Genomic DNA, 16088 nt, shown 5'->3' with positions numbered 1-16088 from the left:
GTCTGGGGCTCCTAGACAGATGGTCACCATCTCCTGGGCTGGAAGCAGCAGCCGCATCGGGGATTAAAACTATGTTTCCTGGTACCAACAGCACCCTGCCCACCCCCATACTCCTCATTTATGAGGTCAGTAAATAGCCCTCAGGGATCCCTGGATGCTTCTGAGGCTCCGAGTCCAGGAATACAGCCTCCCTGAGCATCTCCAGGCCCGGCCCAAGGCCAAGGCTGATTCTCACTGCTCCACATATGGAGGCAGCAGCGGTGGCTCAGTGGTCCAAGTTCATGGGAAGTGAGACCAAAACCTCCCCACGGGCTCTGCATTGGGGATATTCACACTTGCCATGGGGTCAGAGTGTGATTTTCTGCCATCACTTTTGCTCTTCACCAGGCTGCAGGTGCTTCAGCAATGGGCCCCCCACAGCCTGACTTGCCCAAATTAAATACAAGCTCCCTCCTTGTTCTGACATGGCCTGAGGCTGCAGGCTTGTTCTCACACTCCAGTGGCAAGAGCAGGGACAGGGCAGTGGTTTCTCACTGCACCTGAGATGCTCAGAGGACACCTTCCCTGAAGTCCTCTTCTCTGCACCTCAGTAGGTGTTCAGATCCTCAAGACTTGGTGACCCAGGTCTCCTTCCATCTTCCTCACCTCATCTCCCTCTGGATTTGAACAGGTGACCCAGATGGTCCATGTATTAGTTTTCTCTGGCTGCGTAACAAATTACCACAAATCTAGTGGCTTCCAAGAACAGCCATCAGCTACTCCTGGTTTCTCTGGGTTGGGAGTCTGGGCCCAGCTCAGCCGGTCCTGTGCTCAAAAACCTGGGAAGACTTTGAGCATAGGACTGGCTAAGCCCAGGTTGACTCTAAGGCCAGCTACATTCTCATCAGGGGAGGCAACTGGGACAGAATCTGCTCCCAATTTCCCTGAAAGAATTCATTTCCTAGCTGCTTTATCACTGGGGCCTGGGCTTTTTGCCCCCTACCAGGTGAGCCCCTCCACTGTCTGCTCGCAGTAGGTGTTTTTGCTTCTTTAGGACCAACAGGGAGAATCTCTCTCCAGTTTGCTAAGATGGCATCTTGTATAATATAATGTAATCATGCAAGTGACATTCTATTACCTTTACCAAATTATTTGTTAGGAGCCAAAGCTTTTCTCCCATGTTTGGGGGGAAGAGTTTGTGCATGAGTGTGACTGTTTGGGGTTACCTTACTGTATGACCTCAACAGCCCATAAACACAAAGTTTTCTTTTGTAACCAAATCCATTTTTCAGCCTCTTGTTTTAAAGCTGTATAAATTTTGTTGAAGCAGAGTAAGAAATTGGAGACTTGGTCTTATTCTTTCAGTGTCCCTCTCCATATCTTAGTTCATTGTGTCTTCTAGGGGAGTATTAATATGACCAACTGCTGTTCTTGCCAAAACTAGCCTGCCTGTAAGTTCTTTGACTACTGTCCCAAATCAAATCATGTACTCTATTTCATTTCTTTCATAGGATGCCTGCATTATCTTTGTCTACCTCAGTAACCAGATCTCTACTGACTTATCTGCATGAAGCTGTATTTTCTTCATAAACTCCAATTAAACAACATATTGGAACAGATTGAATGCAGAATTAAATCTGAGAGTCCAACTGCCTTTACTAAAACAGAGATTAAAGAGATTTGCTGTAATTTATAATGATGGCTCACTTCATAACTTTTTTTGTAATTTTGTAAAATGATTTCATTAAAAATGTTATTTATATTTAGATGTGATGGGACTACTGTCATTATTTGCAATTTAATTGATAAGTAAATATTTTAATTTTTCAGTTATAATTAATAAATTAAATATTTATAGCTATACTCCACATAAACATAAGATTTGGGGGGTCTCTATCGTTTTGAAGGCTATTAGTGGTCATGAAACCAGTATTTTTAGGTCAACTGGCCTAGGAATGTAGCTCACAAAAAATAAAAACAGCAGTTTTTCCCAAGCAGTCAGAAGTTTGATAATGATTCTTTCTTCCTTATGTTGTTATCTTGTTACTGAGTTTTGGGCAGACCCCCTAACCCAACCTAGGGTATGTCACCACTAATGGTTAGCACCCAGCACCAGGACTACATCTCTCTACTCATTCTCAGGACATTTCCTGAAGTTTTACATCTAAATTGGTCACATGTGTAAATATTCCTTTCTATGTTTTCCTTGGTAAATATCTGCCCCCTTTATTTCTCTTTTGATGTCTCATTTTTTGGGCATCACTTCAAAAAATAATATTTAATATCAAGAGTGATGTCAGCAAAATACAGAGCTCTTCAGCTGGTTAAGGAGTGTAAAGAAATACAAGGTAAATTAGACCTGAATGTGGTTCTTATAGGAGAACAAGGGGATCAGGAGTCTTTTCCTTGGGGGTTTCTCCAAGATGAAACCCAGGAGTTCCACCACTGGCTCCAAACCAGGCCCACTCCCTCAGCCTGATGGCCTCTGAACTGGTCATCTGCTCTGCGACTTTGTTACTGTGGTCTTTGCCTGGCTGGTGATGCTGCAACCAAGAACCTGGCTAAGAAGCTAAAGGAATAGCATCCACATGGTCTAGAAAAGTAAAAGATAAGCTCGTAGCTTCTGAACAGAAAGCAGAATTCCCCTGTCTCTATAACTAGAATTTCCTCCCCAGCACCCCTAGTCCTTGAATTGAACAACTATAGAGGTGACATTTAAACCCTGCCCACCTTTGTTCAAGGTCCACAGGTCTTAAGTTCTTTGAAAAATGACCTGTGGTGTGGGCAGAGATGCTGAAAGATTGTCCTCAGGAGTTTCTCACCCCCAAGCTCCATAACTCCCCCCATTCCTGATAGAGTCAGATAAGGGAGCACTTTCCCATTCCCTGAACAACTCAAAGTCCATATTAAGTATTTGGCACCACATCTCTCTAAGACTCTCCCTCAGACAAAATCGAGGATGGAAGAGATGGAAGAGACGCTTCCATGGGAAGTAGCTGAGCTCAGAGTCCAGGTTTTCAGGATGTTTGGAGAGAACTGGACAGAGGACAAACCCTGTGTCCTCCTCTGTGTAGACAACGATGCCCATCTGATGAGAGACCCTGTCAGGGAGCCTTAGGCCAGTGGAGTACCAGCTGCTCCAGGGATTTAGCTCCATTTTCCTAACCCCGGAGCAAAGCCAGCTCAGAGGGCATCACTTAGATTTTCCCTCTCCAGAGAGCGCACTCCATGGGCTTCTCCTCGGGTTTTGCTCTCCCAAGGTCTTAAAAATTTTACGCTTAGTTGAGGGGGGCAAGGGAAACACCTGATTTTCTGTTCATAAACACTTTACATGTCTTTCCATTCTTAATAGTGGACTTACATGTATGTAACGAAATATTACATTTAAACATTGGGAATTGTTCTTTATTTCACAATTTGTTCTCCTCATAACGGTACACTGTTCATTTTTACTCTTTCTGTGAAAAGATTCAACTTCTGTGGAAATAATTACCAAGTATTTCTCAACTTATATTTAAAACTTTTATTTTATAACTTGATTTTAAAACATTTCTCACTTTGGTGCAACATTTCTTCTTTCTTCAGCTTTCTTATATAATTTTCCAAAACAGACATCTTCTTTAGAGACACATTTTATAATTTAAAAATTATAATAAATCAACTTAATGTTTCTTGTTGAGGGCTCTCATCTGAAATTATTTGTTCTCACAATTTCATGACTGTGACAGGTAGGCAGATGGCTTCCTTGGCCTTTGCCCCAGGCTTTTCTTCCATAATTACTAATTGAGATACTAATCAGTTGACTTTAAGATAAGGAGATTATCAGGGGAGCCTTAATTTAACTCCATTACCATTTTTAAGGCAGAATGTTCTCCAGCTGATGATAGAAGGGAACGTGGGTTTCCACACAAAAGGAGAGCAGTCTTTTGGGGCTGAGAGCAAACTCCAGCAAGGAAATAGCCCATCGTAAGGACTGTCCACATAATGATGAACCTTACTATATGGTGAATAGTCAGGCTTACTGGGAGATACAAGTGATCCCATGTGCTTTTGAAGGCAGGGACATTTGTCCAGCTGTCTGCAGAGAGACACAGCAGAGAGAGAAGGCTGAGAGGGTCAAAGGTGAGAGGCACGTGATCTGCATTGCAGGAGGGGCCCCATGGAAAGCAGCAGCGGAAGCAGGGAGCTTCTCCAGCCAGGAGTGGGCGACTGCAGTCCTGCAATTACAGGGAACAAAAGTCAGCTAACAACCTGAATCATCTGGGAAGAGGAGGTCTCCCTGGGGCCTCCAGGTGAGACTACATTCAGCTGACACCTTGATTTTGACCTTGCCATGCTTTGAGCACAAGAGCCAGTTGAAACTTCCTGTTTTCCAAAACCAGATTCACAAAAATGATAGATAAAAAATGAGTGTGGTTTCAAGCCACTGTGCTTGTGTGAATTATACAATAGAAATAAAACATAAAATAAAAATAAGGTCTATGAATGTAAAACATGTTTTAAAATGGACAAAATAAATGCAAAAAAGTTTCTGAAGGCACTGGCATCAGGCAGCACCATACAATGTTCCCATTGTAGTGGAGGAGAATGAGATGAGAATTGTTTTGGTTTTAATTTCAAAGCCATTTTTAAGCCTCATGTGAAAAGGCTCTACAATTTCCCTACCTACTGACTGCAGAAGGGGGTGCTCCAGCTGATGGACTTGGGGAGCAAAGCTCTTGGCACCTCCACCCTGACTGGGCTCCCCTCTTCCTCATGCTCCTTGCTCACTGCTGAGGTGAGACACCCTGTTATTGTTTCATGGGGGACCCCTTTCTTGACTCCCCCACTGGCTCACCTAGAGACTTCACCCTGAATTCACAGTCTTCCTTTTCTAATTCAGGGTCCCATGCTCCATCTGCCCTGTCTCAGCCTCCCTCAGTGTCCAGGGCTCTGGGACAGGCAGTCACCATCTCCTGTGTCAGGAGCAGCAGCAACATTTTGACTTGTCATCATGTGTCCAGATACCAAGAGCACCCGGACACAGCCCCCAACCACTCATTTATCATGTCAGCAAACAGCCCTCAGGGATCCCTGGTGGCTTCTGGGAACAGAGCCTTCCTGAGCATCTCAGCGCTCCAGCCTGAGGACAAGTGGATTATCACTATTTGTCCTGGGAGAGCAATAGCATTTACACACGTGGTCCAACCAAGTTCATGGGGAAGGAAGAGGAAAACCTCCCCAGAACTCAGGGTCTCAGAGATTCACACCATCCATGCGGCCAGTGATTCCTTCCTGCTGTCCATTGTGCTCATCAATCCAGACTGCAGGTGCTTCAGCAAAGGGGCTGTTTCTCCTTAGGATGACATGAGAAGTATCAGTTGTCTCCCAGGGAACCTGGGTTAGAAAAATAAAAGTGACCCAGTGATCCATGTCTTAGTTTTCCATTGCTGTGAAATGACTTCCACAAGCAGGTGCCTGCAAACAGCTCCCTTGTATTAGGTCCCAGATTGCCTGGGTCAGGGGCCTGGGCCCCTCTTGGCTGCTCCTGTCTGTGCAGGGACTTACCAGGGTGAATCTAGGCCCTGGGACAACTGCAGCATCCTCAGGAGGCTCACCTGGGGAAGTATCTGCAGGGCTGCCGTGTAGTTGTCTCCATGGGGCATTCACAGCAGGGGCCTCTGCCTCCTCTACAGTCTGCTAAGAAGGAGTCTTATAAAATAGCTGAATTTAGAGAGGGACATCCCAGGACCTTTGCTGTATTTTATTGTTTAGAAAAAAGTCTCAGCTTCTTCCCAGATTTGAGAGGAGGGGCACATCTTCCACAGCCCATGAACAAGGAGTGTGTGTTTGTGTTGGTTTGTTTTGATTTCAAATCCAAATCCATTTTTGAGCCTCCTGTGAAAAGACCCTGCAAAGTTTTTTTAAAACACTTTTTATTGTGAAATTTAACATATATACATAACAATGGTAACATTCAAAATACGATTTAACAAGTGGTTAGAAAATTTCAGAGTGTTATGGATCATAGTTCCACAGTTTCAATTCTTTCCTTTTTATGAAATATAAGATATATACAGAAAGGTGATAACATTCAAAGTACAATTTAACGGGTGGGTATAGAGCAAATTTCAAAGAATGTTTTGGGTTACACTTCCACCATTTCAGTAATTTCCTTCTAGCTATTCTAATACTCAACATCTAAAAAAAATTATACAAAAAATCAGTATTCATAATCCTTTGTTAAATCCTATCTTGTCTGTTGCTACCCCTTCCTCTGGTTTAATCACTTTCTCGATCTTCTGGGGTGCCTAGGCAGTGGCCCTCCTAACTTGTTCATATTGAGAATGAGGGTGCTGCACTGGGGGGGGCATCTGGTGGCTGCACAGGCTGCTGATGGCCATCCTTCCGGATTCCCAACACCATCATGGTTGGAATGCTTTGAGAAATGTCTTTGCTGTCATTTCAAGGAGACCCTGGGCATCTCCTCTGAGATCTGTGTGGGGTTTTTCCATCTGGGGGGCCTTGGCTGCCACTTGAACTGCCGTTCTGGTGGCACAGAAGGCCTTCCAGGCCCATGAGGCCCCTCTGGGTGCCAGGCCTGTGGCTTTCCATGTCCTCGGGTGTCTCCTTGGAGGGTGGAAGCACCACGTGCCTGTGCTCACAGAGGGACTCGGGGCCTGGGGGAGGCTCGGAAGTCCCCCAGCCCCACCTGCAGAAAATAAAATCTTGACTCATGTTTCTCTTCATGAACTCTCTAACTCTTCTTTTCTTTAACACTCTTTACAAAAGAATCTTCCAAATTGTTGTTAAAAGATTCCCTGGTGGGGCTGGGGGCGGAGGTAGGGGGCACAACTGCTTTGGGTGCATGGGGTTTTATTTTGGCATGGTGAAAACATTTTGGAATTCAGTAGGGGTGGCAGTTGCACAACATTGTGATCCTACTAAATGACACCAAATCATGGGCTTTAAAGTTGTTGACTTTATGTTATTTGAATTTCTCCTCGATTAAAAAGAAAATTCCCCTGGAGAATTTAGAATACTTTTCAATTTTCAAAATGCTAAATGCTGTTCATCTTGCCAGGAACATGGCTAACATTTGAGGTGGCCTCGTTTTCCTGGTGAAGGCCTCAGTGGGATCCAGGCATGTGTATGGTGAGGGACACCCCCACATGGCCCCTGAGTCTCCAAAGTGGGCAGGGGCTCCAGGAAAGGGGTGGAGACAGTACTCTTGGTGAAGGTCAGGTGTGAATCTCTGCAGGGCAGCTTCCTGAGGTTGGTGCCTGCCAGGCTTTCCTGTCTCAGCAGGAAGGCTGAGCAGCTTACAGGAAGTGGGTGCAGGAGAGGAAGGGTTGGCCCAGCATTCTTTTTTTGTAATGTAATTTTATTGAAATATATCCACACACATACAATCATCCAAAGTGTACAACTGTTCACAGTTTTATCATATAGTTGTACATTCAAAACCACAACCAATTTTTGAACATTTTCATTACTCCAAAAAATAAAAATGAAAATAAGAATAAAAATAAAAGAGAACACTCAAATCATTCCATACCCCTCCTCCCCCTCCATTTACTTACTTTTAAATGTTTTTAACTGAAATATAGTAACATACCATACAATCATCCAAAGTGTAAAACAACTATTCAGAATATCATCATATAGTTGTGCATTCATCACAATTTTTGAACGTCTTCATTATTTCAAAAAATAAAAATAAGTATAAAAATAAAAGTAAAAAGAACACCCAAAACATCCCATACACCCCTCCCCTTTATTACTCATTTACTTTTTGTCTCCATTTCTCTACTTATGTAACCATACTCTGGGTAAAGGGAGTGTGAGCCATAAGGTTTATTACATTTAAACATTGGGAATTGTTCTTTATTTCACAATTTGTTCTCCTCATAACTGTATACTGTTCATTTTTACTCCTATCAGCTATATAGTTATACGATCGCCTTCAAGAATCAAGGATACTGGATTGCATTTCAACAGTTTCAGATATTTCCTTCAAACTATTCTAATAAACTAAAAAGGGTTATCTATATAACCCATAAGATTTACCTCCAAAATGACATCTCGACTCCATTTGAAATCTCTCAGCCACTCAAACTTTGTTTCAATTCTCTTCCCACTTTTGGTCCGGAAGTCTTTCTCAATAACATGATGCAGGGTCCAGGCTCATCCCCAGGAGTCATGTTCCACATTGCCAGGGAGATTTATACTCCTGGGCATCATGACCCACACAGTGCGGAGGGCAATGAGTTTACCTGCCGAGTTGCCTTAGAGACAGACCACATCTGAGCAACGAAACAGGGCCTCTGGGCATGATTCTTAGGCACAATTATGAGTAGGCTTAGCTTCTCCTTTGCTACAGTAACAAGCTTTACAAGGGCAAGCCCCATGATTGAGGGCTCAGCCTACTAAGCTGGTGGTCCCCAATGCTGGTAAGAATATCAGGAATTCCCCAGCTGGGGAAGTTAGTATTTCCACACTTGTCCACAGTCCTTCATGGGGGCTTTGCAAATACTTTTTATTCTCTGCCCAAATTACTCTGTGTTGTATTGGGGCTTATTGCTAACCTGTACAAACAAGGTCTCACTCTCTAGTCAAGAGTCCATGTAATTATGGCATTTGAGTAAACTGACCAAACAAGTTAAATTATATAGTGTGCTACAGAAAATAGAGATTTTGCACCATATAACCGTCTCTTCCTTTGGTCCCATACAGAAGTCAATGATATAAAACATGGTTGATATCATCCTGTACCCTTTAGTTTGATCTACCCCAATCTCAACCAAGTCTATTTCATTTATATCTCCAATTGAAGTCTGATCTCCTTTCCAGTCTCTTTAACAGTTAATTCGTGGGGGTGATGCCAACACTCCCAGCTGCCGAATTCTGGCTCTGGGTTCCTGGTGCCACACAGACACCCAAAGCTCCAGGGACTGACCATGTTACACACAAAAATGTCAGACTCTCAAAATTTAGAAATAACTGTTATAACTCATGAATAAATGTGACTGCTTTAAGAGCTTACAATCTAGGAACCTTTACATAAGCCTTCCCCTTATAGCCCATGCTCCCAGATTCAATTTTCAGAGTTTACACATTGTCATTAGTCCATATTAGTGAGGCATTATAATGTTTGTCTTTTCATTTCTGGTTTATTTCACTCAACCTACTATCCTGATGGTCCATTCACTTCGTTACATACCTCATAACTTTATTCCTTCTTGAGCTCCCTCATGCAAAAACATTCTGATATTTGTGCATTTAATCACACTCATTGACCACTCCAGGGTTCACTAAGTTATAGATTCCCAGTCTTTATCTTCTATCTTTCCTTCTGGTCTCATACAGACCCCTAACCTTCCTCTTTCAACCACATTCACAGACATGTTTGTTCAGTGCACTTACAATATTGTGCTACTATCACCCAGGATTGTACTATCCATTTCTAGATCTACACAATCAACCTTCTAGAATATTCTATACTCCTTCAACATCAGAAGTCTGATCTCTACCCTCTTTCTATTTCCTGATACCTTCACTTCTACACTCTTCTCCAAACCTCTCTCTCCTGCCTTTTTCTATCTGCCTGTAGCACTCCCTTTAGTATTTCCGGTACTGGAGGTCTCCTGTTCACAGACTCTCTCAGTGTCTGTTTATCTGTAAATATTTTAAACTCTCCCTCATTTTTTGAAGCACAGTTTTGCTGGATATAGGATTCTTGGTTGGCAGTTTTTCTCTTTCAGTATCTCACATATGTCATGCTACTGCGTTCTCACCTCTATGTTTTCTGTTGAGAGATCCTCACTTAGTCTTATAGAGCTTCCTTTGTATGTGCTGGATTGCTTTTCTCTTGCTGCTTTCAGAATTCTTTTTGTCTTGCCATTTGAAAATCTGTTTAGTATCTTGGAGTAAGTCTATTTGGATCAATTCTATTTGGGTTCTTCTGTGCTTGGCCCAGCATTCTTGTCTCAAATGTATCTTCTGGGGTGAGGGGCTGCCAGCAGCAGGCACAGATCTGCCATGCTCTGTGAGAGACATGCAGGGGCCCCAGTTACCTGACTTGGTATCAGTCACCTTGGCTCTCTGAGCCTCCGTTTCCCCAAATGTACTTGATCTAGCTGAGCCAGAGAGCCCATGTGGTTCTGGCTCCCTCCCCCTCCTGGCACAGAGTAGGTGCTCAGGAAGCATCTGTGGGTGAAGAAAGCAATCTTGGGGCAGATCATGGGGGCTGCCCTCCAGGCCAGCTCTGGTGCTGTCTCAGCACCCCCACCCCAACCAGCCAAGGACACAGCTGCAGTCCCTGGCTTGCCTCCTGACACCCATTCCACACTCTTTGCTGGGCATTTGGGCGCCACATTTGAGCTTGAATTTGAAGTTCAAACCAGGCAGAAGTGTCTTGAGTCCCCCCACCAGGGTCCCTGTGCTGGTATTGAGGGTGACCTTCTGAGTGACACACGGATGCCCCCGCCCTGGGCCCAGGCTGGGAGGAAACTGGGTTGGAGACACAGAGCTGCTCTTCTCAGCGGCAGGAAAGTGCCGACTTGTGGCACTTGGGGTGGGAGGGGAGAATGTGCCTAGGGAGCCACTCGCTGGGGAGCCAGGCAGCTGGCCTGAGGGATGTGGCACTTGGGGGCCAGGTGGGCATGTTCGCGCCCCTCCCTTAGTGTGTTTCCAGGCCCATGTGCCTGTTTAAGAACCCTTGGCACTCCCTCCTCCCAAGTGCAGCTCGCCCTGAGCCCTCCTGGCAGCAGCCAGGCCTTGGGCCCCGGGTGCTCCGGCCTCTCCCGGACCTTGGGGCGAGACAGGGGAAAGGGGCGCCCCGACCACGCAGGCGGCCCGAGGCCCGCGGGCCCAGCTTGGCGCAGGGTCTGCAGGGAAGCCCCCGCGCGACTAGGTGGAGCCCGACCCGCAGGCTTCAGCTGGACCCGCCTGCACACCAGATGGGGACGCTGCAGGGCTCCGGGTTCCCCCTGGTCCCCAAAACAGCACAGTGCGCAACAGGGGTTCCCGGGCTCTGAGGAAGCGCAGAAGCCGGCGGGGAAGGAGCCGTGTCTCAGCCTTCACCGTCGTCGGCCTTGGCAGCCCCGAGTGGACGCTACGGCATCGCGCTCACGGCCCGCGGCTTTCCGAGAGACCCGGGTCAGCCGAGCGCACGAGCGTCTGCCAGTCCGGCCAACCGGGCCCGCGGGTGGCCGGCGCCGCGTTGCCACCCTATCTGTAGGCGTCACCGCCGCCACCGCCGCCGCGATCGCTATCACCAGGCGGCCCCGGGAGGTTCGCGCCCGGCCTCGTCCTGGCCTCCTCGCTGCCACCGCGGCGCGGGCTCGGGAGCCGGCGGCGAGGCGGGCCCGGGAGCGGTCACACAGGGAGGCCGTCCGCCACCTCTGGGCGCGCCAATTCGCGCGTCCCGGGGCGGCCCCGGCTGGCAGCGTTGATGCGGCGCCCGGCGGCCCGCGCGCAACCTTGAGCCTGGTCCTTGGCGGCGGCTGCGGCGCGATGGCCCCTGAAAACCCGACCGGAGCGAGCGCGGGAGGCAGCGGCAGATCCGAGGCGATCAACGGGACCCCGCGCGGCCGAGGGGCTGCGCAGTCAGGCAGCGGCGGTCGGGACCCGGCCAGCGCGCTGCTTTGGGGGCGGCGGGCCGATTCATGGGGCCGCCGGGCCGCCCCCCACGCCCGCGCCCCGCAGCCTGCCATGGTGGCTGAGCGGCTGGAGCTGCGGCCGAGGCGGCCCGAGATGATTTTTAACCTCCTGGCCCCACGCCCGCCACCCCCGCACCCGTCGTCCCCGCGCCCTTTTGGGAACCGGCCGGCTCGGGGTCCGGGTGCGGGGGCCGTGGCCCCTCCCGCATCGAGCTGCGAGACCCGGCCCAAGCCGAAGTCCGCCATCCCCCAAGCCCGTCCCCTGCACCAGCGATCCACGGCCGGCCGGGCGGGGGTTCGCGGGAGCCGCCAGCGAGCACTGCGCGCCCCTAGTCGCGCTTTCCGGGGAGAGGGGCTCGGCCGCGTGCCCTGCATTACGTTGGTCCCCTCCCTTCTCTGGGCCATCCAAGCTCGGGGATCCCGGGTCCCCGTGCTTGGGACTCCGCTGCGGGCTCACACGGTGTTGGCGAGACTCTTGGGGCTGGAGGGGCTCTTTGGCCTAGAGACCCCCGCACTGAGCTCCAGGCACAAGGCGCTCTCGCAGGAGGCTCCGGGGACCCCGGGGACCCAGATCACACTGTCGGAAACTTCCCAGTCCCGGGCTCCCCTCTGGCGCATTCCCAGCGCACTGTGCACTGCCCTTTAGTCTGACAGGCAGAGGCTGGATGTCTGAGACAGGAGGCGCCTGCCGCCTGTGGTCGCCAGTGCTTCCTTTCTGTAGTCAAATGCCAGCCAGCAGGTGCCCCGCGCGCCAGCCACGCCAACGCTGGCGTGTTGGCAGTGATGCTCCAGCACAGAGAGGGCTGGTGCCGCGGGTTCCTGGAGGCTGATCTCATTAGCTCGGGTTCCTCCAAAGGGCTTTGCCAACTTCAGCCACTTCTCTGCTTAATAAAGGAGCTGCTGGCCACCCGGGGAAGCGGGTAGGGTTGGGAAGGAGGTGCCAGGTGGAATCACATTGTTGGTGCAGGTGCAGGTGCAGGCAGAGGCGGGAGCAGGCCCAAAAGGGGAAGGCGGCCATGGGAGGGTTCCTGGCCTGCCTAGCCAGGGTGAACAAGTCCTTCCTAAAATCGTCTGCTTTCCCCCCAGCTTACTGACCCACTTCACCAGTGGGCCCCCAGGGCTGGCTCTCCAGCCTTCCTGTTCCCTAGCCACTTGCCCCAGGTCCCCGGAGGGCTGTTCTCAGCTGGTGGCTGGTGCCCACACCCAGCAGACCCATGCCCAGCAGACTAGGGGACCCACCTGGAGCTCTCCAGGCCTCGGTGCTGCCCAGCTCTTCCACTGGCCCCAAGTTCTCACTGCCCCTTCCTGTTGATCTTTCCTTCTCTGGGAAATGAGCTGTTGGTGGAGGCCATGCTCAGGTCTCAGTGCTTTCTTCTGAGGTCAGAAGCCCAAGTCAGGTCATGGTTTTTCTGTGCTGCCAGGATTTTCTCTCACTTGTAAGCTGTGGTTGATGACAGAGCAGAGCTACCAGCTGATCCAATGGTGCAAGGCGGGGGGGCCCTCTCAGGCTCACCCTTGAGTGTGTCCAGGACGCTGCCACGTTCCCAGGATCTGGGTTGTAAGGCGACGGCACTATTTGGTCAGAAAGACAGAGTACCTGTCTGTTGGATGGGAAGGTGGAGGGTAGAGCATGCTAATGCTTAGAAGAATAATTGTGTGCACATGTGGATTGGATTTTGAGGAAAGATGTCTTGACCACTCTGCAGAAAGAGGATTTACCCAAAGCAGCCACATGTGCATCCACCTTGTGTGTGCCAGTGACTGAGGGGGATGTGGCCCATGGGGCCGGGGTCAGGCGCATTCTTAGAAGGTACAGGTGCCTTTTAAATGGCAGCCAGGTGGCAGGGTGCAAGTGCGGGCCTGCCCGGCCTCCAGCATCCTTGCAAGTCATGCTTTACGAATCCTAAAACTGTTGCACTTGCCCCACTGGATTCCTGTAGGCTTGGCTCATGTGCCAGTTTGGATCTATTATGTCCCCCAAGGAAAAGCCATGATGATTCAATCCAATCTCGTGGGCAATTGGGATTAGGTTGTTTCCATTTCCATGGAGTTGTGACCCACCCAACTGTGAGTGACACCTTTAGTTACGGTGTGACCTCTGATTGAATATTTCCATGGAGGCATGGCCCCACCCATTCCACATGGGCTTTGATTAGTTCGCTGGAGCCCTGTAAAAGCTCAGACAGAAGGAGCTCAGACAGAAGGAGCCCACAGCTAGCTGCTGCTGTGAGACACATTTTGAAGATGGTCATTGGAAGCTGATACTGACATTTTGGAGAACGTCATTTTGAATCGCAACCTGGTAGCAAGCAGACACCAGCCCTGTGCCTTCCCAGCTAACACAGGTACCCTGTTGTTGATGCATTACCTTGGATACTTTATGGCCTTAAGACTGGAACTTTGTAACCAAATAACCCCCATTTATAAAAGCCAATCCATTTCTGTTGTTTTGCAAAATGGCAGTATTAGCAAAGGAGAACAGCTCATTTAAGAAAGGTCAGGGCTTGAGTTGCATCCCCTTCTGGCTGAGATGACACTTGAGCTCAGGAGCCCTGGCAGAGACCTCAGGGATGTGAAGCTTTGGGGAGGGTGGCAGGGACCCTGGCCTGTGGCCCTCTCTAGAAACCAGGTTCCCAGGAGAAACCCCGGGACCCACTCCTGGCTGACCGCCCACTGGCTCAGGTCCACTTCCCCCCGCGTCCCAGCTGGCAGGAGGGAGAGGAGGTGGCTGGTGGACAATTGTTACTTGTTGTCTGTGGATGAGTGGGAAAGAGCTGTTTAAATAGCCATTTCCCTGAGTCTGTTTTCTTCAGAGGGGAAGAATGCGGAACCCAGGGAGCTGTTTTGCCTCAGTTCTGCTTTTGTTTGGAGCTGCAGGCCGCCCCATGGCTAATCCACGCCCCTCGGGCCGGTCTGTCGGCCAGTATTCCTGATGCAGAACCCAGGGAGCGGCCTGCTGGACATGGGCCGCAGTGGGCAGGGACACAGAGGATGGAGTGGCATGCCGGGGCCCTGGGCAGCACCCCATCCTCCCCTCTGCCTCCCTTGGGTGCCCCCACCCTCCTCTGCCTTGGGGGACCCTCCTTTGCTTCTGATGGGAGGGCAGGTACTTTGCTTTTGTGACCACAGTGCACGTGGGCTGGGGTGGACCCTGGGGAATATGGGAACCTCGTTTAAAACAGAGTCACTTAATCAGGAAGCGGAGGGTGTCCTGTCAGTGTGCCCTGAGGGGGCAGGGGGCAGCCGTGCCTTTACCTCCTTAGGTGTATCTGCTCTCAAAGCACAGAATTATGAAAATACTTTCCACCTGCCTTTTGCAAAGACTTTATCCCATTTTTCTCTGTGTCTTTGAATACCTTGACAGATCATGGCACTGCACGAAGGTTAACGGGACTCCGTGTTGATACTTAATGTAATCGCAGGAATAAAAAAAAATAATCCAACAAAAAGCTGAAGCGACTCCATTGGGCCATGACTGTGGAGTGGTATGTGGGCTTTGGGACCTGAAGCAGGTGCTGGAAGGTCGGAAATCTTTCTAGCCCCTTCTCCTTTCTGAATAGAAGGGAAAGTCCTTTAGATGTGGATTGGAGGGTAAATTCTATTTGTCAACCCTTGTGCTACTGGGGCGTGTGGCAGGTGGGCTGCACATGCTACAGAAATAAAGCTTCTGGTGCTTGTTGAGAACGTGCTGGGGCGACGAGTGTGTGTCTGTCTGTGCTTGTGTCTGTCTGTCCTTGGGTTGTGCACCCGGGGCCTTGACCTCTGTGCCAGTTTGAATGTATTGTGTCCCCCAAATGCCATTATCTTTGATGCAATCTTGTGGGGCAGACATTTTGGTGCTAATTAGATTTGCTTGGAATGTGCCCCACCCAGCTGTGGGTGATGACTCTGATGAGATATTCCCATTGAGGCATGGCCCCACCCATTCAGGGTGGGCCTTGATCAGTGGAGCCATATAAATGAGCTGACTCAAAGAGAAGGAACTCAGTGCAGCTGTGAATGATGTTTTGAAGAGGAGCTGCAGACAAAAGGGACACTTTGAAGAAAGCACAGGAGCTGCAGATGAGAGAAAGTTTGAAGACGGCCATTGAAAGCAGACTGTTGCTCTGGAGAAGCTGAGAGAGGACAAATACCCCAAGTGCAACTAAGAGTGACCTTTTTGAGGAACTGCAGCCTAGAGAGGAACATCCTGGGAGAAAGCCATTTTGAAACCAGAACTCGGAGCAGATGCCAGCCATGTGCCTTCCCAGCTAACGGAGGTTTTCCAGACACCACTGGCCATCCTCTAGTGAAGGTACCTGATTGTTGATGTGTTATCTTGGACACTTTATGGCCTTAAGACTGTAACTGTGTAGCCAAATAAACCCCCTTTTTATAAAAGCCAATCCGTCTCTGGTGTTTTGCATTCTGCAGCATTAGGAAACTAGAACAACCCCAGAACTGCCTGCCGAGAGTATGGGTTGGCAG

At 49.3% G+C, this 16088-nt stretch overlaps 1 protein-coding gene across 1 annotated transcript in view; it reads left to right on the top strand.

The window, feature by feature from the left end:
- LOC119518128 (utrophin-like) overlaps positions 1 to 1676 on the top strand; it is an 83144-nt gene extending 81468 nt beyond the window's left edge. The window contains exon 5 of the mRNA XM_037815180.1: positions 1491 to 1676. Within this exon, the coding sequence (XP_037671108.1) occupies positions 1491 to 1550 (60 nt within the window). The 3' untranslated portion in view covers positions 1551 to 1676. The remainder of the gene's footprint in view (positions 1 to 1490) is intronic.
- The last annotated feature ends 14412 nt before the right edge of the window (positions 1677 to 16088 follow it).

The sequence above is a fragment of the Choloepus didactylus genome, chromosome 21, assembly GCF_015220235.1.
Source record: "Choloepus didactylus isolate mChoDid1 chromosome 21, mChoDid1.pri, whole genome shotgun sequence".
NCBI lineage: Eukaryota > Metazoa > Chordata > Mammalia > Pilosa > Megalonychidae > Choloepus > Choloepus didactylus.
Note: the sequence above shows the minus strand (reverse complement) of the source record. Positions and strands in the feature narration are given on the sequence as shown.